The sequence below is a fragment of the Pectinophora gossypiella genome, chromosome 8 (assembly GCF_024362695.1).
Source record: "Pectinophora gossypiella chromosome 8, ilPecGoss1.1, whole genome shotgun sequence".
NCBI classification, from domain to species: Eukaryota; Metazoa; Arthropoda; class Insecta; order Lepidoptera; family Gelechiidae; genus Pectinophora; species Pectinophora gossypiella.
The window spans coordinates 8332937-8357223 of record NC_065411.1 but is presented as its reverse complement, the minus strand read 5'-3'; the positions used below and the strand labels follow the sequence as shown (position 1 = coordinate 8357223).

At 37.0% G+C, this 24287-nt stretch overlaps 5 protein-coding genes across 7 annotated transcripts; 3 read left to right on the top strand and 2 right to left on the bottom strand.

The window, feature by feature from the left end:
* Window positions 1-3773: 3773 nt before the first annotated feature.
* On the bottom strand, window positions 3774-5626 carry LOC126368760 (INO80 complex subunit C). The gene is made up of 3 exons (XM_050012909.1): window positions 5285-5626; window positions 4705-5186; window positions 3774-4139 (listed from the first exon to the last, which is right to left on the bottom strand). Exons 2-3 carry the CDS (start codon window positions 4850-4852, stop codon window positions 3940-3942), a joined length of 348 nt encoding a protein of 115 aa, XP_049868866.1. The 5' UTR covers window positions 4853-5186; window positions 5285-5626; the 3' UTR covers window positions 3774-3939.
* A 4287-nt stretch (window positions 5627-9913) lies between these two features.
* On the top strand, window positions 9914-12392 carry LOC126368719 (U3 small nucleolar RNA-interacting protein 2). Its single transcript, XM_050012851.1, has one exon. The coding sequence runs from the start codon at window positions 10229-10231 to the stop codon at window positions 11576-11578; it is 1350 nt and encodes a 449-aa protein (XP_049868808.1). The 5' UTR covers window positions 9914-10228; the 3' UTR covers window positions 11579-12392.
* LOC126368756 (serine/arginine-rich splicing factor 2) lies at window positions 12186-16679 on the bottom strand. 3 transcript variants are annotated; one of them, XR_007566627.1, is made up of 5 exons: window positions 16351-16679; window positions 15889-16029; window positions 14121-14291; window positions 13779-13843; window positions 12186-13005 (listed from the first exon to the last, which is right to left on the bottom strand). XR_007566627.1 is itself a non-coding variant. In XM_050012904.1 (4 exons), the coding sequence occupies exons 1-3, from the start codon at window positions 16530-16532 to the stop codon at window positions 14129-14131; spliced, it is 486 nt and encodes a 161-aa protein (XP_049868861.1). In that variant the 5' UTR covers window positions 16533-16679; the 3' UTR covers window positions 12186-13843; window positions 14121-14128. The 3 variants fall into 3 exon arrangements, 2 of the variants coding, with proteins under 2 accessions (XP_049868861.1, XP_049868862.1); XM_050012904.1 differs by having other exon boundaries at window positions 12186-13843; XM_050012905.1 differs by having other exon boundaries at window positions 12186-13843; window positions 14121-14270.
* A 348-nt stretch (window positions 16680-17027) lies between these two features.
* On the top strand, window positions 17028-20618 carry LOC126368755 (protein CFAP276). Its single transcript, XM_050012902.1, has 3 exons — window positions 17028-17337; window positions 19065-19233; window positions 19768-20618. The coding sequence occupies exons 1-3, from the start codon at window positions 17153-17155 to the stop codon at window positions 19906-19908; spliced, it is 495 nt and encodes a 164-aa protein (XP_049868859.1). The 5' UTR covers window positions 17028-17152; the 3' UTR covers window positions 19909-20618.
* Window positions 20619-21123: 505 nt separating this feature from the next.
* LOC126369122 (uncharacterized) lies at window positions 21124-24279 on the top strand. The gene is made up of 5 exons (XM_050013415.1): window positions 21124-21145; window positions 21225-22091; window positions 22859-22942; window positions 23478-23626; window positions 23929-24279. Exons 1-5 carry the CDS (start codon window positions 21124-21126, stop codon window positions 24277-24279), a joined length of 1473 nt encoding a protein of 490 aa, XP_049869372.1.
* Window positions 24280-24287: the final 8 nt, after the last annotated feature.

Below are 24287 nucleotides of genomic sequence, written 5' to 3'. Positions count from 1 at the left end.
TTTTGTCATCTCGCTCTGACCACTACTTTTACTCAGAACAATAACTAAAGCATAGAAGGAAGGCTAAAATAAGAATTCAGAAACTATAAACCGGCTCTCTTCTAGCTTACGACACAAACTATGAGTGAGAAAAGGACAAATGATTCGCTCTTTGCTTCATTTTTTCCGAGGTTGTCACAACATGAAATGTCATTTGGACCTATTGGACTCATTTTAACTCGGCCAAATACATAGTAACATACATAAGAAGATTTTACTTATATTTACCGAACTATTTGACACGGTCGCGTCAACTGTGTTTACGAGTGTCTTGTGTTCAGATTGTTTTAAGTGATAATTTAACAATATTTTTCCAAATAAATGGAAAGAAACTTTTATTTATATCAAATAATTGAGTGTCTCGACTGTGTGACATTATGTCTTGTGTGGTATGGGGCTGCAGCTCACATTCAGGAAGAAAAGAAAATAGCCAACAACTTCTGTCGTTTCATCGGTAAGTTTTTTGTAGTTTTCTAGTGAAATGTGAACTGCTGAACAATTTTAGGAAAGTAATATGTTTTGCTGAATAGATTTGTAGCATAAAATATTTGAGATATCCATTATATTATACGTTTCATCGATGAATACGGAATTGATTTGAGGTTATGTTGATTGTCCATAGTGATGTACTAAAATTATCGATACTTTTAATTTTTAGATTTCCTGTAGACGATAACAAAGAGAAAGAATGGATAATTCGCATTAATAGACGAAATTGGATTTCAAATAAGTACAGCCGTATTTGCTCGAAACATTTTACTGCGGATTCATTTATGTGTGTTCCTAATTCAAAGTGTGAGGCGTCTTCGAGACGATGCTATTCCTACATTGAACATTATATTATAGATCAGACAGATGAAATGGTGTTTAAATTTAAATTTCAGCCTAGCCTGCATCATCTCACTGCTGGATAGATAGATAAGATATTTGTATCATGTTATCACAACACGTTTATACTATCTATCATTCAACTACATATTATTATGTACTTAATAAACTTAGTATATACTAAATCTGTAGTTGTTTTATGTCTAAAACAATTATGAGTTGTACACGTTTTATATAAGTAAATTATTATTATCTTTGATTTCAGATATTAAATCCAAAAGTGTCGACTGGATTTACATGAAAAGGTATATCAAATAATTATCTTTTTTTATATTTTTAACATGATATACATATATAGAGTGTATAATTCAACCAGCTGCACAATGCACTTAAATCAGATATATTTTACTTTTATTTTTATAGATTATTTTGTACATATACTATTTTAACATTATTATTAAACTTTATTTCAGTCAGTTCAAGAAGACGAGATGAAAAATTTAAAAGAAAAGCTGAACAAGTCCCGCCTCAAGATCAAACGACTTAATGAAAAAAAAAAAACAATGTGACAGGGTGTCACAAAGACAGTTTCTAAGCAAATTGACACTGTTTAGAAATTAATAAATTTGTATTTATTGTAAATATAATGTACATAATTAATAACGTGTGAAATAAATACTTGCTAATGAACAGATTTACGATCTAATTTATATTTCATTTTACCTCCTGTTCTTATTTACTCCTACTCCAACACTCCAGGTTGATACGAACTGCGCCCAATAAAGAATGTAATGAATGTTATAGATTTGTGTAAGCGACTTAGATAAATCTTGACTAAACCTTCCTTTACAAATACAAATATACTTTATTGCACACAACATACAATACTTACAAGTTTTACACGAAAGATACAGTACACCACCTACCTACCTTTTACTTTCCCTTTCTGTTCTCTTATGAATACTTGTATGCCGTATTTTTTTAAGTATAATGCTATATCTAGTAGGTACGAGTATGGTAATCCTAGTATTGAAACAGCTTGTAGCCCTAGTAAAGACCGCCATTTTATGTTTACAGAGTGGCACGTTTTTTCTGTAGGTATTTCCAGTCCATACTCTTTTCTATGTCTATGGCGTGACCCCATCGGGCCTCTTACCGTCTGTGCGGCTTAGACCCGGCGGCGGCGGTTCCAATTTGCACGGCACGTCGATCGACACCAGTGCACGGCGGATGACATCATAAATAAATTCGAATATTACAAAATACTTACCGATGAAACGATAACAGTTGGCTATTTTCTTTCCTTCCTGAATGTGAGCTGCAGCTCCAAACTAATATAAACCAGACAATATAATCCAAAAATGGTTAGATACTTACCTATCAGAGACAGAGTCTCCTTTCATCAAGAAGAAGATAATTGCATCCTACAAAAAGAAATCTTGTAAAAAAAATTTATCGACATTAATTGTAAGTAAATTTAATTTTATCGACATACTACTAAAGTGAAACCCAACACTAGGCAATGAAAAACTTGTGACAACCTACGAAATTACGAAACAATTTTTGTATATGCGTCTTTGTCTAACATTACGCCGGTTCCGTAAGATAAAGTAGAGCAGAATTATAGAGTTCTGTTGCTATTTTAGCCTTCCTTCTATGCTTTAGTTATTGTTCTGAGTACTTTTATAATCCAGGGCTCAGAACAATAACTTAAAAAGTGAAGTGAAGTGAGGGCACTACTGTTTTTGCTTGTGTTTTTGGTATTGCGAATTTGTGATGTGTGACCAACAAGGACCAAGTTCGTCTTTGTTAGTACTAGAGATGTACGTCTTCTGATACGTAGTAATAGTATCTCTTACTAGTCTGTGGCACCAATACCCATCCAATAATCCAATACCTTTGTCAGCATGTCATCCAAAACAAAGATTAAACGAAGAAAGACCGAAATAGGTCGATTGACTCACCCAGCTAGGCGCGCAAGATTGCGCCGATTGCGACTATTGCGTGAGGCTGAAGAACTCAACAGCGGGCTTGTATACTTAAGAGAATGTGAATCAAAGTATAGATACTATTCTCCACCAAAAATTTTCAGGGAAAATATTTCAGCCGTTAAAACAGAGGTTACGGAAATCAATAGTGAAATGACTGAGAAATCGCAATTAGATATTAAAACAGAAGTTATTAAAGACGAATTTGAAGAATTTAATTCTGAGGACTCACAAATAGACATCAAAATGGAAGTTACTGAGACTGCAAAAGTGGAAATTAAAACAGAAGATATTGATGATAGACTTCATATGTTGGACCACTCAAGTTACTAAGGACAATTAATAATATTCAGCAAACTATAGATACAGTTCTCCATTTAAATTTTCGGGCAAAATTCTCCAGAATTTATAAAACTGAACTTAAGGAGGACTCACCAGTAGAAACAAATCATGAGAAACTAATTAAATGTTCACCAAAAATTTGAAGAAATTACAGGACAGGATAATGAAAACTCACAGTTATTAGCTGAAAACTTTTGGCATTATTGAAAATAGGTATGTAAAGACTACCTCAGGAAGGTCTTACCTTGCACAAGGGTGACATTATGGATATAAAGTATATTAGAATAGTGGTTGGAGTGTACCTAAGGGGGCACTATGAGTTGGGACTTAGAAAAATTTTGATCGATTTTGTATGAAGCTGGGACATAGCCGAATTTTCGAGTGAAATTACTATGGAGCAGAGACTTAGAAAAATTTTGATCGATTTTGTATGAAGCAGGGACTTGTAAAATTTTTCAAATATATAGGGGGCACTATGAGTTGGGACTTAGAAAAATTTTGATCGATTAGACGTTAACACACTCCAATTTCCAGTAATAATTAGGATATATGTCTAACAATAAATAAAGTTCTTGATAACTTGAAGATTCTTTTATTTTTTATTTAATTTATAAACAAATTCCTTTGTTACCTGTCTATTCCATCATTCTGCACACAAACTCGGTCCAGTAAATTCTATGTGACAACCTTCTTCAGTTTGAAAATAATTATATTATTTTTTTTCAAAATCTAAAGTCATTATTTATCCCACAACAGTGTTAGCCCCTCTTAACTGCAGATATCCAGCTGTGATATCCATTGGCAGACTTCTCACAGTGGCAAACTCTTCAGAGTTACTGTAATACAACTTTGAATGCCGATCTATATAAGGAGCTGGTAGTCCTGATATATCAGAATATTTCTTGGTAGGCTTGAATGATGGGGGTGCATTTATTGAATAATCTGTAAATCATAAAAAAAGAATAATAGTAATTAAAGACTAGCCACCTGGCATGTTCTTGTCTTAACAATAAGTCAAATTGGTCAAGTTTTTCCATTGGTTCTTTGATATGCATGTGGCAATTGATATTTAATTATATAAATTATTACTTGTTATTATTAACCCACTTGATCCCACTGCTGGGCAAAGGCCTCCCATAGGTCTTTCCACAAGTTATGTAAATTAATAATCATATGTAAGTACCTAGTGGATAACTCTAGGACTCAGAAGATGATTTCAAACATTTCCAAACTTATAGTGCGTTCCTGATTCTCATTCATATTGTTATAAATTATGACACAGCTGGGTACAAAATCATTCATTAATTCTGTTGAATAACAAAGTTAACATTTTAAGCAGCAGATTAACTTTTAAGTTAGAAAGGTAGAGGTATATAGTAAATCCAATTCTCGCTCAGCCATGGTTATAATTAGAAATAAATAGCTTCCTTCTTAATTCACTGAAATGGATAGATGGTGATTTAATAATAACCAAGAAGCTTAAATAAAAACACTGGTTAAAACTTACATAGAACTGCATCATTAGGCCATGGTAAAGTTCTTTCAGTAGCTAGTATCTGTTTAAGAGACCTCCACTGTCTCTTCTTACATCCACTTTTCACTAAAAACTTATTTTCTGTTTTAAAACAATGACTTCTTTCAAGGTCTCCGGTCATTTTCAGTTTATCCGTTGTTTACAGTTGTTTATCCAACAATATTTTTCACAGAAAAATGTTTTGGGCTAAAGCGGTGCGCTTAGCCCAAAGACCTTGTTGTATGCTTAGCCGCTTAAATCATCAACCATGTTTAATGTCGTGGCGGGCGTGTGGTGAACGTTTTTGATCAACTCTTGGCGCTTGGCGCTGAAAGGGTTAACGTACTAAATTTGACAGAACTGCTACGCACGTCACCAAGATCAACGTAGATAAAACATCAATGCTCAAAAAGTGGGACTAAAAGTCGGCCCGGTTAAGCGTGTAGTGGGTTCTTTGGTTCTTCTAGTCATGCAACCTAAAATAAAAAGATGTGTGTTCTCCATTAACAAATGACTTAGCTGTATGAGCTACTATAGTCCGTTCAAAAATGATCTTCATAAAAGGTAAACAAACCTGTTACTACAAAGAATGTTCGAATTTCACCTAAACTACGCAAAGTATTCTTCTAATAACATCCGTAGCACTCAATAGATGTATGATTTCTTAGCTCAATGTGAAATTAACGTAAAATAATTATTAAAAACACATTTTTTCATGTAAAAACAAAAATCAAACAAAACCTCACACAAAAAAGTTGACATCATAAATTCTTGTTAATCTGTGGCTAGCTGTCAATTTGACGATTAGTGATGAGACATTTCATTCAGGTCAGGAAAACGAGTCAGTTCCGTGAATAACTTAAGTGAGTGTACTGTACTTAATAAGCCGAAATGCGCAGAAAAAAATACTTTCAAAGTGAGTTAGTGTAACCACAAAGAAACATACAATATACACTTCTCATCAAAAAAATCGAAACACTTCCGTTTTCATTGTTTCTGTCCGAATTTAACACAAAAAAGAATTCATACGATGAAAAAAAATACATAAATGTATAGCTGGCAGTTTGGCCATTACAGTAATAAGCGAAAATTCTAAATTCAAAATTAGAATTTCATTTGTTTATCTTATAAACGAAATGAATCACTGTTTTGAGACAAATGTGTGTTTAGGGTTGGAGTACATTTAGCGTTTAAAAACTAAAAATTGGCGCCTATCCTTAAACTTTTTGTTTTTTATTTCAATACTGTGACTTTGGGACGTCTGAAAAAAGGTTTTTTTTCTAAAACGTATGGATACTTCGCCCACAGAAGCCGCCCAAGTTGTGGCATTGCTGGATTCTGGCCTTAGTCAGCGTGTTGTGGCTGCAAGACTGCATCTAAGCCTGTCATCTGTTCATAGAGTCTATAAACGTTATCGGGAGACTGGTTTGTTCACGCGCCGTTCAGGATCTGGCAGGAATCGGGTCACTTCTGAGCGAGATGATCGATTTATTGTAACAACTTCTTTAAGAAATCGACGCCTTAACGCTTTTCAACTGCAGCAGCGGCTTCGTGTTGTACGAAGGGTGGCTGTAAGTGACTCTACAATTAGAAGAAGGTTGAAGGATCGTGGACTGGTACCGCATAAGCCAGCAAATGGGCCGAAATTAACTGCAGACCATCGAAGAGCGCGCCTTAACTTTGCACGTGAGCACCTAAATTGGTCATACCTATAGTGGAGCAAAGTTATCTTTTCTGATGAGTGTAAAATTATGCTGTATGGTAACGACGGAAGGAACAAGGTCTACAGAAGAGACGGAGAACGCTATGCACAATGCTTCATTGAAGAAAAGGTCAGCTATGGTGGCGGTTCTGTAGGTATGACCAATTTAGGTGCTCACGTGCAAAGTTAAGGCGCGCTCTTCGATGGTCTGCAGTTAATTTCGGCCCATTTGCTGGCTTATGCGGTACCAGGCCACGATCCTTCAACCTTCTTCTAATTGTAGAGTCACTTACAGCCACCCTTCGAACAACACGAAGCCGCTGCTGCAGTTGAAAAGCGTTAAGGCGTCGATTTCTTAAAGAAGTTGTTACAATAAATCGATCATCTCGCTCAGAAGTGACCCGATTCCTGCCAGATCCTGAACGGCGCGTGAACAAACCAGTCTCCCGATAACGTTTATAGACTCTATGAACAGATGACAGGCTTAGATGCAGTCTTGCAGCCACAACACGCTGACTAAGGCCAGAATCCAGCAATGCCACAACTTGGGCGGCTTCTGTGGGCGAAGTATCCATACGTTTTAGAAAAAAAACTTCTTTTCAGACGTCCCAAAGTCACAGTATTGAAATAAAAAACAAAAAGTTTAAGGATAGGCGCCAATTTTTAGTTTTTAAACGCTAAATGTACTCCAACCCTAAACACACATTTGTCTCAAAACAGTGATTCATTTCGTTTATAAGATAAACAAATGAAATTCTAATTTTGAATTTAGAATTTTCGCTTATTACTGTAATGGCCAAACTGCCAGCTATACATTTATGTATTTTTTTTCATCGTATGAATTCTTTTTTGTGTTAAATTCGGACAGAAACAATGAAAACGGAAGTGTTTCGATTTTTTTGATGAGAAGTGTATATTTTAATATTATCATACAAAATATTCAAACAACCCAAGAGAGTCAGTTCACTTTGATAAAATAACTTGAGCTAAAATCAATTCAGCACTTCACTAGTTTGCAGTTTGACACAGATAAAAAATATCGGCAGCCATATTTGTTTACCTTTTATGAAGATCATTCTTGAACGGACTATACGTCCGCGTTGCCTGTCTTACCTCAGAACAATAACTAAAGCATAGAAGGAAGGCTAAAATAGCAACAGAACTCTATAATTCTGCTCTACTTTATCTTACGGAACCGGCGTAATGTTAGACAAAGACGCATATACAAAAATTGTTTCGTAATTTCGTAGGTTGTCACAAGTTTTTCATTGCCTAGTGTTGGGTTTCACTTTAGTAATATGTCGATAAAATTAAATTTACTTACAATTAATGTCGATAAATTTTTTTTACAAGATTTCTTTTTGTAGGATGCAATTATCTTCTTCTTGATGAAAGGAGACTCTGTCTCTGATAGGTAAGTATCTAACCATTTTTGGATTATATTGTCTGGTTTATATTAGTTTGGAGCTGCAGCTCACATTCAGGAAGGAAAGAAAATAGCCAACTGTTATCGTTTCATCGGTAAGTATTTTGTAATATTCGAATTTATTTATGATGTCATCCGCCGTGCACTGGTGTCGATCGACGTGCCGTGCAAATTGGAACCGCCGCCGCCGGGTCTAAGCCGCACAGACGGTAAGAGGCCCGATGGGGTCACGCCATAGACATAGAAAAGAGTATGGACTGGAAATACCTACAGAAAAAACGTGCCACTCTGTAAACATAAAATGGCGGTCTTTACTAGGGCTACAAGCTGTTTCAATACTAGGATTACCATACTCGTACCTACTAGATATAGCATTATACTTAAAAAAATACGGCATACAAGTATTCATAAGAGAACAGAAAGGGAAAGTAAAAGGTAGGTAGGTGGTGTACTGTATCTTTCGTGCAAAACTTGTAAGTATTGTATGTTGTGTGCAATAAAGTATATTTGTATTTGTAAAGGAAGGTTTAGTCAAGATTTATCTAAGTCGCTTACACAAATCTATAACATTCATTACATTCTTTATTGGGCGCAGTTCGTATCAACCTGGAGTGTTGGAGTAGGAGTAAATAAGAAAAGGAGGTAAAATGAAATATAAATTAGATCGTAAATCTGTTCATTAGCAAGTATTTATTTCACACGTTATTAATTATGTACATTATATTTACAATAAATACAAATTTATTAATTTCTAAACAGTGTCAATTTGCTTAGAAACTGTCTTTGTGACACCCTGTCACATTGTTTTTTTTTTTTTTCATTAAGTCGTTTGATCTTGAGGCGGGACTTGTTCAGCTTTTCTTTTAAATTTTTCATCTCGTCTTCTTGAACTGACTGAAATAAAGTTTAATAATAATGTTAAAATAGTATATGTACAAAATAATCTATAAAAATAAAAGTAAAATATATCTGATTTAAGTGCATTGTGCAGCTGGTTGAATTATACACTCTATATATGTATATCATGTTAAAAATATAAAAAAAGAAAATTATTTGATATACCTTTTCATGTAAATCCAGTCGACACTTTTGGATTTAATATCTGAAATCAAAGATAATAATAATTTACTTATATAAAACGTGTACAACTCATAATTGTTTAGACATAAAACAACTACAGACTTAGTATATATACTAAGTTTATTAAGTACATAATAATATGTAGTTGAATGATAGATAGTATAAACGTGTTGTGATAACATGATACAAATATCTTATCTATCTATCCAGCAGTGAGATGATGCAGGCTAGGCTGAAATTTAAATTTAAACACCATTTCATCTGTCTGATCTATAATGTTCAATGTAGGAATAGCATCGTCTCGAAGACGCCTCCACTTTGAATTAGGAACACACATAAATGAATCCGCAGTAAAATGTTTCGAGCAAATACGGCTGTACTTATTTGGAATCCAATTTCGTCTATTAATGCGAATTATCCATTCTTTCTCTTTGTTATCGTCTACAGGAAATCTAAAAATTAAAAGTATCGATAATTTTAGTACATCACTATGGACAATCAACATAACCTCAAATCAATTCCGTATTCATCGATGAAACGTATAATATAATGGATATCTCAAATATTTTATGCTACAAATCTATTCAGCAAAACATATTACTTTCCTAAAATTGTTCAGCAGTTCACATTTCACTAGAAAATTACAAAAAACTTACCGATGAAACGACAGAAGTTGTTGGCTATTTTCTTTTCTTCCTGAATGTGAGCTGCAGCCCCATACCACACAAGACATAATGTCACACAGTCGAGACACTCAATTATTTGATATAAATAAAAGTTTCTTTCCATTTATTTGGAAAAATATTGTTAAATTATCACTTAAAACAATCTGAACACAAAACACTCGTAAACACAGTTGACGCGACCGTGTCAAATAGTTCGGTAAATATAAGTAAAATCTTCTTATGTATGTTACTATGTATTTGGCCGAGTTAAAATGAGTCCAATAGGTCCAAATGACATTTCATGTTGTGACAACCTCGGAAAAAATGAAGCAAAGAGCGAATCATTTGTCCTTTTCTCACTCATAGTTTGTGTCGTAAGCTAGAAGAGAGCCGGTTTATAGTTTCTGAATTCTTATTTTAGCCTTCCTTCTATGCTTTAGTTATTGTTCTGAGTGTCTTACGTACAAAAAAGAAAGGTTTTTGAACGAAATATCTAGTGTCACTGTCAGAGAGAAATGACAAGTGTCGAGCGCGAGTGCGGTGCGGATTGACTAATGTAATGAGCGAATTTCAAGTTTCCAACGTGTATATTTCGTATTCTACTTGTAGTGATTTGTTTCAGTTTTAAAGCTTCATTTAAGGAAAATGTCTTCCTCCTTCTTTTTAAAAGGAAAGTCTAGGAAGGTACAGAAGAGAAAAAGCGATGCAATAAAGAAAAAGCAACCAAAAAAGCAAAACGCGCCTAACCTAGAAAACGGTCACGAATCTTCTGATAGTGACTTGGAACTTAAGAAATTTTCCGATGCGGAAGAATCGGAAAATGACCATGAGACTGCCGAACAGAAGAAGTTGCGTTTAGCTAAGAAATACTTAGAAGAAATAGAAAAAGAAGAAACCAAACGAGCAGAGCTTAAAGGACTTGACGACGTGATTGGAAAGCGATTGCAGCAAGACTACTTAGAACAGAAAGGTAAGCTACATGTGAACATAGCGGATAAATATATAGCTCCTACAGAGACCGATGTCAGATTGATTCGAGCCAGGGAACACCGGCTCCCGCTCACGTGTGTGTGCATTAGCAACGACGGCCAGTATGTGTTCAGCGGCAGCAAATGTGGTAGTGTAATCAAATGGGGTGTCAAAGAGAAGCGAAAATTAAGTTGCCTTACATACAAAACTCATTCCAACTTCCTTAAAGGTAGCATCACATCCATTGCTATATCAACAGACTCCAAATTCTTGGCAACATCAGATGAATCACCAAATGTTCAAATATGGGAGCCTACTACAATGAAACATATTCATACATTTAAAGGGCATAAAGACAAAGTTACAGGATTAGTATTCAGGAAAAATACTCATGATTTATACTCTGTGAGTATAGACCGCTCTGTCAAAATTTGGTCATTGGATGAAATGGCATATGTAGAAACATTATTTGGTCATCAATCACCAATTACAGCTATTGATGCTTTAACCAGAGAGAGGGCAATCACTGCTGGAGGTAGAGATACAACTGTGAGAATTTGGAAAGTAGTGGAAGAATCACAGCTTATATTCAATGGACCAGTGGGAAGTTTGGATGAGGTCAAGTTGTTAGATGAGGAACATTTTGTATCTGGTAGTGACAATGGGTCATTGTGTGTTTGGAGTGTGTTAAAGAAAAAGCCATTATGTACAGTCCTTGAAGCTCATGGGTCAGAGAATGAGGTACCACGATGGATCACTAGCCTGGCTACTCACCTAAACTCTGATGTTTTTGCATCTGGTTCATATGACAACTTTATAAGATTATGGAAAATTTCAGAAGGCTACAGGAGTGTTTTGCCTCTGTTTAGTATAGAAGTAACAGGTTTTGCTAATAGTCTGCAGTTCACAACTGATGGTACTCAACTGTATGCTGCAGTGGGGCAAGAACACAAAGCTGGGAGATGGTTCAAACTAGCACATGCTAAGAATGGACTCTTTGTTGTAAACTTTAGTTTTAAGTCATAATTTACTCAATAAATGCAAATTTCAATGCAATTTTAGTTTGTATCCATATAATCGATTTATCCACATTTACGAATCCCCCGATTGTTGAGGAACCTCAAAAACCAAGGTACAACTGTCTGTCTACTACAACTACTATGTATAAGTTTTGATAAAAACTCATCCTGAACATAGGAACTCGAAGGTCAAGAGTGTATGTAAGTACTACATTTATTTATTTCAATTAGGTATGTATTTGTTATTATTAGTGTAAGTGAATCCATACTGTTTCTTCTTCTGGCTGTCTGCTCACACCAGTCGGCTAAAAAAAAACGTAGGTACTTCGTTCAGAAACAGAAATACACGGTACATCCATTGGCGGCTCACTTTTTTTGTGAGTAGTGGATAGATTAAATCCATTATTTGCCAGTTCGTATATTTACCTACCTAATATTGTCGAACTGTTGTCTTTGGTGGTGATAATGTTGCCTATCGATAGTTTTAACAGACCGATAAGATCAATACGTAATACTAATTCCATGATTTTCCGTATTTATTATTAAGACTTGTTTTTATTTTTATTTAGAGGTTTAGTCATGGTAATGTTTATGTCAAAAATAAAAATCAGAAATATAGCATACTATATTTTATTTATTAAAAGCAAATAAACCTACACAGAATCCAGTGCCATGTTCCCAATGTTCTTCTTTCTTGTTAGTTCTAAAAAAATGTGTTGAGTAACCCTGTGTACTCGAAAAAACATGTTAGTTGGAAATATACCATTTTCTATTAGTCACAGAGAAAAGTCCGTTTTATTCCGAAACTATGTCAGAAGGTGCTCTTTGCAGAAAAAGAATAGAAACGGGACCTTTGCCTGTTCCATATGTACTTATTGTTTCTCGTACGGTGGGCTGGGGGAGGTAGCATTGCCGGTAAAGTTAGAGACGCGCGTATCTGCAAACACAGCAATCAGCACGGGAAACTGCCACAGCAAACAGCACAGGACACAGGCCAGCGAGCTGCACCGGCCTGCCAAACAAACGCACATGTTAGTCCACACCGCGTGTCTGCCGCAGTCGCCTATCGTCAATGCCCATTTAGATGTTACCCAATTTAAATGAAGATTCTAATTTGTTGATGACATTTAACAATTTTAATAAAACCGTTACTTTCTGTAGATTTAAAAGTGAAACTGAAGACATGGTTTGATAGGACCTCTGTTATTCTCAGTATAAAATAGGCTTACAAAATAGTTTACAAATGCTAGAGAAGAGGCGATGCGGTTGTGTCCCAGTCACCTAAGTTTTGCGTGTCTCGATTGTCAATAAATAATTAAAGTTTACTCATAACTTATGAACGGCAACAACAGCAAATCAGCAGTTGTCAGCAAACAGCAATACCCCCCTCCCCGCAAACCGCTTCGCTCCCCGCGTACGCCACGCCCTCACGCCCTGAGCATACCAACATTCCAGTTAATGTTACAATTTTTTATTACAATAATTTCTTAGAATACAACATAGGTATTAAGCATCGTAACATACTTGTAACTACAAATATTTCATCAATAGAAAGACTTAATTCCAATGACCATAAAGGAGGCCTGCTACACCACACGGGCTGACAAATGTTAAATGCTAATAATGTGATTACATCTATGGGTGTCATTATCATTCTACAGACTCCTTTATTGATTTGTATAAAGTTGAGTATTTGTTACCACATACTAGGAGGATGTCCCAAAATAATTCCGAATTTTGCCCAATTAGATTTAAGCCCTTTGGTGAACATGATCTTCCAGACATTATTTTAACCTGAAAATATCTAAGGACCATTAAGGTCGCACATCTAAGTGCTCATTAATTACGTACATAACAATAAGTATTAAAAGATATTATTAAAAATACTAAAATGTGAAAAATGATAATTTCCAGAGCCTGTGCTGGGATTCCTTATAGTAACTTAAAATTATGTTAAACTATAGTTTCCAAAGAAAATATGACTATTCATAATAATTAATGTGGATGAAGGATAATTTCAGCAATGCAAAGTTTTTGAACCATATACAAAATTATACATAAGAAAAAAAGAGAAATTAAGATACAATAGTTTAATTGTTAGCCTAATTTTGGGAACTTAAGATAATTTGTTACATTGAATGTACCACTATGTGAACATAGTTGGTCGGGTTGGGTGGCTGTGACTTCTAAGTGAAGGGAGCTAGTACCTTAAGCTGAAGGCTGCAGGCTCGACACAAACCTTCAGCTCAAATCTGGTACTGCTCCTCTGAACCTGTAACAAGCACATTTTGAAATTTTAGCGGCGACACTTCCAAGATGCATATGTCTTATGCATTATGATTTATCAGTATTAAATTGCAGTTAATTATCATACCATTACTTGCTAAATCATTAACTTTCTCATTCTTAAATCATTAACGATTTCTATATTAAAAGGCAGACCATTTTGGAAATTTTTGCCTGTGTAAATGTGAATGAGCTGCAGGCTCTGAAGGGAGCTGGACGCAGCACAAATAAAACTAACAGTAAGAAATAAAGGCGCGACTTACTCAGCCCTTCAATGCCGAGAACGAGAGCGAGAGTGAGAGCGGCTCCTTGAGCGGCCACGAGAGCTCTTCGAGTCGGAGCGGGACCTGGAGCGGCTGCGGGACCGGCTGCGAGAGTACGAGCGCCTGCGGGACCGCGACCGCGAGCGGGACCTGGAGTTACCACGAGAACGGCTAAAAACACATCCAAAACAAACCAAAATTAGGGCCTTCACTCAACTAAAACATTATTTCCATCAGCTGAAACTTTAATATAAACTTTTGCTACCATTTTTGCCACATAAAATAAGATAAAAATGAACATTGCAGAAAATTTCGAGCAGAAATGAAGTCATTGAGCATGTATAGTTAATCAGTCAGTTATAATATAAACCATGTAAATAATTGTTATAAACATAGAAAGATTAAGTAGATGTACCCATGTCTAGCTTGCTAAAAGAATTTTAGTTCATTCTGATATATTGGTGCCGATTCTTGTAGACACCATCTAATTTTAAGTTATACCTGTCATTTTCTTATCTGCCGAAAAGGAAAGAGATGGGTAATCGACACGCATAAAATTTATGGAATACATGTAAATTTTATGCAGGAATTTTAAAAACCCTCCCAAATTTTTATATTGCCCAATAACCAGACAGAATTAATATAACAGCACACATCAAACAGGTAGCATACCAGCGAGATGTCTATTTTATTCGCCCGGGTTATTCATTCATTTTAAAATTAACAGTTGTCAATTGTCTCTCACTTTCCTTTTCGGCGGATAAGAAAATGACGGGTATAACTTAAAATTAAGAGTTGTCTGCAGGAATTGGGGCCATTGTTTTGACAAAGCCAACTAATTGGTCCATTATCAAGCCAAAACTCTGTAGAAAAAGACTATTTGTGATGTTGGGAATATACAATATGAAATTATGAAAAACATGCTATACAACATCAACAATTATTATCATTGACAAAACAGAAATACTTATAGATGTAACTTTATGGGCAACAAATAATATGAAATAACCAATTATTTCTTCTTAATTGTTCTAATTTATGTTAATGTTATTAAATTCATGTCCATTGACTTTTATTTCATTTTGAAGCTTGAACATTGTACGAAATAGTCTTTTTGGTAATTGGCAATTTACCAATAATAACATATATTTTTTATAATTATGTGAAATTTTAAAGATTATAAATACATTCAAGCAATGAAATGAAGCAGCAACAAAATATACACAAAAGCATTACCCATTCCTGCTATTCAGATGATTTATGCAGTTACTAATTTATCAGAAAATAGTTAAATGGTAATGGTAGTTGTGGTGGTGGTAGTAGTAGTAATGGTATAGTTACAATGGTAATAGGTATTTGTTGGTCTAACAGAAAGCTTGGTGAAGTGTGGGTACACAGTTTCTCTTGTGATGGATGTACCTCTGCCTAGCCCAACTGGGAATATAGTTGCGTTGCTTATGTTTAGTAATAGAAATCTTAATCTTGTGATATCCTACGATTGATTATATACATATATAATGTTTTAGAGTGAGTGAGTGAGTACTTAGAAATCCTAAAAATATGAGTACAGACCTTTTAAGACAACTATGCAGATGATACAAAAGTGCAATATTAGAATAAGCATCATATTATGTTACAATGCTTTTTCTTTTTAAAGTATTTAAAAAGCGTAACTAAACCAAACCTTTAATAATGATAAATTATCCATTACCTGCATATATGATCAAGCCTTACAGCATTAGCATGCAAACACATTTGGCTACATTACCTGCGGCGACGGTCATAACGGCTTCTGTATGGGGAAGATGGCCTTCCATAGCGAGCCATCTGCACACGAAGCTCCCTGCCATCTAACATGCGTCCATCTAACGAGTCCAGTGCTTCTTCTGCATCCCGCCGATCATAGAATCTAATAACATCAAATAATATATGTAAACAACTAGTTTTGTTAGCATATTTTGTTGTAATGGTATTATTTAAATATCTGATCAAATTCTTTATCTATTGGAGTATACAATTGGTAATGCTATAATTATACTATCTTATGCTAATTATGCATATTTTGAAAGATTCGATGAGTTGCTTTGTTCATGACTAAGTTAAATGCAATACATGACTAAGTGAAATGTACGCGCTTATAAAGACACGCGCCAATGCCTCCGCGTGGTATTTTTACCGGCACTTCTCCGTATCTACAGTGATGCATCAGTTGATAAAAGGTGATTTTTACCTGACAAAAGCAAATCCTCTGCTCTCTCTCGTGTAACGATCTCTGGGAATATAAATATCGCCGACTTCGCCACATCTCTCGAACACACGACGCAAATCCTCTGGAGTCGTGCGGTAAGTCAAATTATCCACCTTCAAAGACACCATGCCGTCAATACGCGGCGGAGGCCTCCCGTAACTCATCTTGATTGTTATATTTAACTGTTATCACAAGTCTATCAATTTAACAGGGAAAATCCGTGTTTCACTTAGAAAATACAATTATTTTATGAAATGGCGTCAACGACCGACTCTCACGGCAAGCGATGAAACAAATATGGCGACCGTACGAAACCGGATGTCTATAACGATCAAGCGGATGTGACGTATTCAGACATTGCCATTTTTGAAATTACAAATACAAGGTAATGTCACAGGTAATTTTTAGCTTGGAATTTATTAGGAACTAAATATTTCTATTATAATGACGTTTCATTATAATAGAAAATGCAGGAATATTACATATTGGCACAGAATAAACTAGTAATACTAATAAACTATATCTAAAAAGAAAAAGAGGCTAAAAAGACTAGTTATTTTTTAAATTGGTAAATATTTTTAATCATGGCAATTATGTATGATCGCGTTCAAAATACTTGTAATTTTGATTCGTTCACTAAATGTGAAATTGTTTCAGTCACTTTATTTGGTCGTTGGTTGCCATAGAAAGAACTATGTTATTTATTTTTATTTAGCTTTTATCATATTTATCGTTAGGTTATGTAAATTCGTGTATATTTGTAAAAAGAATCACCACCTCGAATATGAAGTCCCAATTTACACAAGTGAGGAACAAAAAACTTCTTCCGGATTTAAGGAAAGAGGGTGTCCTTGATAAAGACATAGTCCTAACAACTAAGGAGAAGCATGGTTGCCCTTGGGGATCTCGATTATTCTCGCACCACACATTAGCAAGTGTTAGGAAATTAAGCTTTTTCCATCCATTCCAGTAAGTATAATGATGTCCATGTCCATGAGCATTGGCTTCTAAGCTTTACATACACACCTAAGCAGCTTGTGCATATACTATGTACATCCCACTGCTGGACACAGGCTTCCTCTTAATCAACCGGGGGATATGGTGTGGGTAAATATACTCCACCACACTGTTGTTCATTACGGGTGTCGAGTTGATAAGTTTCAAGCCAGAGAACAATGGTAGTAAATAGTTCGTGTCGTGATAGATATCTACTTACTACCTAGTCGAAGCCTTCCATAGTAATAGTAGGTACATACGAGGGGAGGACAAAAAGTTCGCGGAATGGAGGGGTTGGAGGGGGTTGGTTTGCTCGTACAGGTAGCCGCTAGTTGCACACCTCATTAACAGTATATGTACCAAGTTTGAAGCAAATCGGGTCATTAACGTTTGAACTATCGACCAGCAAACAAGTGAATCGGGAAGAACTCAGCGAATATGGAGAAAATTGAACACCGCGCCGTCATTAAGTTCCTGACCAAGCAAGGAAAATCCGCTCAGACGATTTTTCAAGAGCCGTTAGCAGTTTACGCGGACTCTGCCCCTGGTGAAACCATGGTTTACAAGTGGCATAGTCTTTTCAAGCAAGGAAGAGAGTCGATTGAAGATGACCCCCGCTCCGGACGGCCCATTGAGGCCACCACACCGGAAATCATCGAAAAAGTAGAGAAACTTGTATTAGAAGATACCCGCTTGAAGAAGAAGCAGCTTGCAGCAATGGTCGGTGTATCCGAAACAAGTATTTTAAATATCCTACATCAACATCTTGGGATGACTAAGGTCAGCGCAAGATGGGTTCCAAGAATGCTCACGCCACTTCAAAAAAGCGAGCGTGTCGAGTGTTCTCGCCAGTTTTTAGAGCTCTGTGGAGAGAATAAGGAAGAAGTTATGGCCCGGATTGTTACTGGAGATGAAACCTGGGTTCATCACTATGAACCTGAGTCGAAGCAAGAGTCGATGCAGTGGCATAAAAAAGGCACACCTCCTCCAAAGAAGTTTAAGGTGTCACAATCGGCCGGAAAGATCATGGCCACTATTTTTTGGGATACAGAAGGTATTTTGCTGATTGATTATAAAGATCGTGGTGTGACTATAACGGGACATTACTACGCTTCTTTACTGGATAGATTGAAAGAGGCTATCAAGGAAAAAAGAAGAGGAAAGCTGTCAAGAGGTGTGCTCCTTTTGCACGACAACGCACCCGTCCACACGTGCCATGTTGCGACGGCTGCCATTCACCGATGCGGGTTCGAAAAATTAAACCACCCGCCTTACAGTCCAGACTTGGCCCCCAGCGATTATTATTTGTTCCCAAAAATGAAAAAGGAACTGCGTGGACGAAAATTTGGCGATGATGAAGAAGTCAAGTCTGCAATTTCGGCCTATTTTGACAGCAAAGAGAAATCTTTTTTTTATGATGGAATAAACAAATTATTTGATAGATCCGGAAAATGTGTTAAGGTTAAGGGAGAATATATTGAAAAGGAAAAATAGTTTCGTGTTTAATTTCGACCCCCTTCCCCCTCATTCCGCGAACTTTTTGACCTCCCCTCGTAATCTCTAAACTCGTTGCTGTCGTTTAGCTCCGGCTGATGTAGTTTACGTGCGACATTATCGTCCTTTTTATGGTGACTTGTTTAATAGAACGTGACTTTCTGTACTAAGTATACATTTTTTTATTATCATCACTTTTTTTCCAGTGTACCGCAGGATAGTTTGGACATAGTGCTAGCGGCTACATACAACCACTCCACGGAGAGGTTCGCCGACTGCGAGGACTTGTACCTGCAGCCTGAGACTCATGGCTGCGACACGTGGAGGCGTATGCGCAATACATACGACAAGGCACCCCCTGTCTTTATACCTTTGGTGCGTTACTTTAGCAATTTTTTCTTAGGTAGGTACTGCATCAGTGTTGGGGAAGTTGGGGTTCTTCCGTGAGTAGCAGTTGTCCTACTAGAAAGGTTTAGAGCTTATCTAGTCTCAATCAAATTATTTCCGTAAGAATACACTGTGAGTATGGGTCTGATTAATTCCAAAGACCAAGTATATTAATACTATCAAACTACCAGACCAAGTATATTAATACTTGGTCCTTGACCCATTCACATAATAGGTCAGTCGGCAATAGTCGCGGTTCCGTATCTGCTTATTGAGTGTGCTCTAGAATTTCTAGTCGCGTCAGTCTTGTCTTGATTGTAGAAGATTGAGTTAGCTAGAGTAGGTACTATGGGATTCATGATGATCCTAGTGGGGTCGTGCACCCCCTGCCCCCTTGGGTTTGGGTCATGGATGGCCACTGCAATTTTATCTAATTCTCTTCGGAGATAGGCTGTCTGCAACCTGGTCACCCCCCCTGACATAAAAGCTGGATTAGCAACTGACCTTACCTACCTATTCCAGGGGCACCCGATGAAGCGCGGTGGTATCAAGGAGCGCCGCTCGCCGCATAGTGTGAAGCTGATGAACTCTGGAGTGCATTCCTCGCAGACCAACCCTGGCTACAGCAGACAGGCTGCTGGTGGCGCCATCTTCTTCTACTGAATTCTTCCGTTTAAAATACAGCTCTTTCAAAAGCGATTCCCTTCGTCCCCGTTCTATAGGATATAATTCATTTTCCAATTCATTCAGAAGTTTACCCCCTCTTTTCTGGTAGGTAGTTAGGTAGACGAAATCCCATTATCTACTTTTTTCCAGTCATTATATTCAAATTATTCGTATACTATTTTTATACAAAAGTTTTGTCTTGTGTCGGGCATTGTGTCAATCTTGAGACCCACGGAAAAGATTTAGGTACATACCGATTTTACTGTTATGATCGTTAGTTCTCTAATAATAAGATCTAGTCTTTTACTTATTAGATAAATCAATAAAGATATTAATTAATTAGTAATTTAAATTTTAAGTGCTTAAATTTTTTAACAACTAAGTCCCCTAACACTATTATTTTGTAGATCCAGTGAGACTAAGTGTAAAGCTCAATGCACACAGAAGCGGCGCTTGGAGCGTTCCGCGTCGGGCTTTTATTATTATAATGTTCGAGTTTGAACGTACGCGTTCACACAAACTCCTGTGGCTGAGCGCGATTTCATATAAATTCGTACTCCTCGGTCCATAACACTCGCGGTACCGCCTCTGACGTTTTTGGGCGTCATTATTTTCTTTTCGGCACACTTATACGTTATTTGTTAATTTCTTTGTCATAAAAATATTATTCATGTTCTCGTAATAAATATTTTCAAGTTATCATTGTGTACCATTTTTTCTTTAATTCTTGGAAACCTACCGCTAACATTCTCTATTCACGTCCTACGAATTCAGCCGGAAACCCTGACATGCATCATGGTTATCTTGGATCCTCTATCTATAGTAACATAGTGCAACATAGGGCTCCTAAGCCCGACAGGGATTACGGGCGCGAGTGTTTTCTGTCTGACTTCTTAAGCACCTTGACTTCGTCCAAGCCATACATACTTACGCTCGTGGTAATGTTGCTACAAATAGTGTTTGACATATGTTAAAATCTTTTTGTGGATATAGACAGAACGCTAAACAGACGTTTTCTATGATGACTTGGCTGAAAAGTTTATAAATAATGAAAAAAAATAATATATAAAACGTCAGAAAAATAGAAAAGCACACGACAATGCATGCATTTCCACAAAATTTTAACAAAAATTCTCAACAAAAGTAAAATTTTGTTGATCAGATGTTGAAAATAACAAATTATTTTAATTTTTGTATGACAAACTTTTTAAAATGGATTTCTTGGATTCCATTGGTAAGAGTTGTAGAGATATTAGTCTCGGATTAATCATCTAAAGGAAAGTGAAATTGTTAATGTAAATATTTGTTTGTAGATTTAGAATCGACTTGTAGAAAGTCGAATCGAGTACGATCATGGTATCTGTATGAGCAGTACAAATCGTTGGAGAAAATCCAGATGGACGCGGTGGCGAAGCTGCGCGACCGGTCGTACCAGGAGCGGCTGCTGCACCGCGAGCTGTGCGAGAGGCGCGCGCGCCGGCGGCTGTGCGGCGACGTGGGCGCCGTGTCGCGCAGCGAGTGCGGCTTGCAGCGCGACCTCGGCGACGTGCACTCGTGCGTCACCGCCAGCAACAACGACTTCTTCGAGAGCTTCAACGAGATCCAGGACGAGGAGATATCTCCCCGCAGCGACCACGATCACGACACCGACGGCACCTCTACACAGGGAGACCACGACTGCCGACCGTACATCGACGAACTTAAAAGCACGGAAAACGATGACGAAGAACTTGAAGAGTGCAACAAAAATTCTAGTTTTGACAGCGTGATTGCGAAGTTGCCGGTCGACAGTATAGTGTTCAGCGCGAACGTATCAAGCAACTTGGCGGATGATATTAAACAGGAGTTGGAGTTCGTCAAGAAGACCATCGCGGAGAACATTGACATGCAGCTCGAGACAGTGAAGGAGAACATGCAATGTTTGGAGGAGTATTCGAGGTTTCGCGAGGACTCAAACAAGTTTGATGAGAACTCGTTGAATAACGATAGGTCTTCGACGAAGCTTACCAAGGGGGAGTGCAAGTCGTCGAAGTGTGAGTACGAGTACGATGACGAGAGCATCTGCTCGATCCAGCCGTGCGCGCTACCCATCAAACACGATGATGAACTCACCAACAATGTGTACACGTTGTGGTCCAAACTAGTGTCATTTGCGTACCAAGTGATACAGCTCAATCACGGTGAGTGTTATTATTAACAAACTTGTGAATTTATACATTTGTTTGGTAAAAGCATATTACGATTTTATACTTGTTTATTACATTTTGGCATTTGAGCAATGAACAAATAGCTTTTTTTCTTTATTGTGCCCTGTATTCAAACAGATTGTGTAATTTAGTTTTCGATTAATTTTAATATCACTAAATAACCAGACATAAATAATTAAAACCATCAGACTTGTTTGGACCACTAACAGCCACCCTGGGTTTGTTCATTTCCGACGGACAATGCGTCGCGTATCATCAGTCGCGTAACGCGAAAGCAGATAAATGTGTAGAAACACACTCGACCGTTCACAATCAACCGATGATACGTTCGACGGATGATACGCTCGACCAATTTTCCATTTGATACGAACAGACCCTTATACCCGTATTCTAAGATGTTACTCGACACTTCCTCCACTCGACTCGGCACTCAGCTGACCAGTTTGGTATTTATTTTAAGTTGATATTTACGTCCTCGACTAGAGGTCTTTACTCACTGGAGTTAAGCATATCATACTGCCAACAGAATAATACGAAATTAATGACGTCATGACTTACTGGAGTAAACTTGAGATAAGGTTGAGGCGCCGTTTAAGACTACCGATTTTGAGGTCTTCTTTAAGGTTGCCTCAACTGAGTCTAAGAAAGTTTGAGTTAACATCTTAGAATAAGGGTGAGTAGTGTCATTCTTATACGTTGTTGGGGTGCTTCTCTCATTCAATGTGAGTGTAATATTCCAGGTAACTGTTACTACGACTACAGTTCTCAGTTCCTGACAGCGGTGTTGGCTTGCGACGTGCTCCGGAGAGGCGTCAACAGAATGTGTAAGGGTTTACGTGGTCTATCGCGCTCCGGTTTTCAGTCTTCCATAATTAGCCACTATCCGGGAAACATAATTTGTGAATCCATAAGTTTGGCAATTTGATTTAAATAAACAATTCGATTAGTAGAGGCTACAGCTCAGTTACATAGCGCACTTAGCTAGAATGAATTCTAAGGGTACACAATTATGTTATTCGAAGAACTTCCAACAGAATATTTTTTGTAAAAAGTTATTGTAACAAAGTACTCACATAACGTCCTCCGTGGCCCAATGGTTGAGCGTTGTGCTCACGATACGAAGGTCTCGGGTTCGAAACCCGGTGGGGACATATCACAAAAACTACTTTGTAATTCCTACTTTGGTTAGGGTATTACAGGCTGGTCACCCAATTGTCCGATGGTAAGCTGATACGTGTCTCGGAAGGCATGTTAAGCCGTACGTAGTTGTTACATGAGCCACGGGCCTTGCGGCTTAGAAATATCCCTGACATCAGAAGAAAAAGAAGTCCTCACATTCAGCCTGTAATTTAATTTTAGGTCATATTTTGCAGCCCTACGTTTCTCCGATAAAATATGCCAGTGAAGATACCATGTCGATTAATACTCGTAGTGTTAAAATACAAAAACCAGTGAAACGGAAACTGTCGTCAATAATAAAAGAATCCAAGAAATTATTTGGGCATAAGGTAAGTCTTCATAAACCATTACTTGACCACTAAATAAAGTGATGGATGGTTCCTAATAAAATTTCCTAATCCTGAATTCAAAGGAAAAATAAATTGGACATACATTTTTTACATCTTTAACATTACAAAGAATATAATATTATGATCCATTTAGTATTGATAAATTTCATGAATTACACTAGAGTATAGCGAATACAGATCAAATTTCGTCCTAAAAACTTGAATAAAGTATAGAACATGTGCCATCCGATGTATAAATAAAGTTAAATTTACCAAGTGTTGATGGTATTTACTTTTTTCAGTGTAAACCAAAAAAATCAAGTCGAGGCGTCAAGATATCCAATGTGAAATCACCAAGTACATCACGGTCTTATGGTGATAAAAAATATCACTCAGAGAAAAACTGGCGTCACTCGTGTAGTCGGGCCGAGGGGAACAAAATTCGCTTCAGCGAGCCTTGGCGTAGTCTGACTACCTACCCCAGCATCGTACAGTACAGTGACAAATATTCCAGTACTATATGGCCGGAAGAGTTCAGCCGGTATTCCGACGAAGAGTTTTGGAGCTGTCACACACGCGTGGCGAACCCCATGTTGAAACTAGCTACGTACATAGACAGTGTCATAAAAAATATTGGCGATTACAACGTGTGAAGTTTTTG

Coding starts and splice junctions, on each gene's coding strand:
- LOC126368719 (XM_050012851.1), top strand. CDS start 10,229: ATGTCTTCCTCCTTCTTTTTAAAAGGAAAGTCTAGGAAGGTACAGAAG.
- LOC126369122 (XM_050013415.1), top strand. CDS start 21,124: ATGGATTTCTTGGATTCCATTG. Junction 21,146..21,224: donor GGATTTCTTGGATTCCATTG/GTAAGAGTTGTA, acceptor ATTTGTTTGTAG/ATTTAGAATCGACTTGTAGA. Junction 22,092..22,858: donor AGTGATACAGCTCAATCACG/GTGAGTGTTATT, acceptor GTAATATTCCAG/GTAACTGTTACTACGACTAC.
- LOC126368755 (XM_050012902.1), top strand. CDS start 17,153: ATGAAGTCCCAATTTACACAAGTGAGGAACAAAAAACTTCTTCCGGAT. Junction 17,338..19,064: donor AGCTTTTTCCATCCATTCCA/GTAAGTATAATG, acceptor CTTTTTTTCCAG/TGTACCGCAGGATAGTTTGG. Junction 19,234..19,767: donor CCCCTGTCTTTATACCTTTG/GTGCGTTACTTT, acceptor TACCTATTCCAG/GGGCACCCGATGAAGCGCGG.
- LOC126368760 (XM_050012909.1), bottom strand. CDS start 4,852: ATGACCGGAGACCTTGAAAGAAGTCATTGTTTTAAAACAGAAAATAAG. Junction 4,140..4,704: donor GCCTAATGATGCAGTTCTAT/GTAAGTTTTAAC, acceptor TATGATTTACAG/ATTATTCAATAAATGCACCC.
- LOC126368756 (XM_050012904.1), bottom strand. CDS start 16,532: ATGAGTTACGGGAGGCCTCCGCCGCGTATTGACGGCATGGTGTCTTTG. Junction 16,030..16,350: donor AGAGGATTTGCTTTTGTCAG/GTAAAAATCACC, acceptor TGATGTTATTAG/ATTCTATGATCGGCGGGATG. Junction 14,292..15,888: donor CGTTATGACCGTCGCCGCAG/GTAATGTAGCCA, acceptor ATGTGTTTTTAG/CCGTTCTCGTGGTAACTCCA.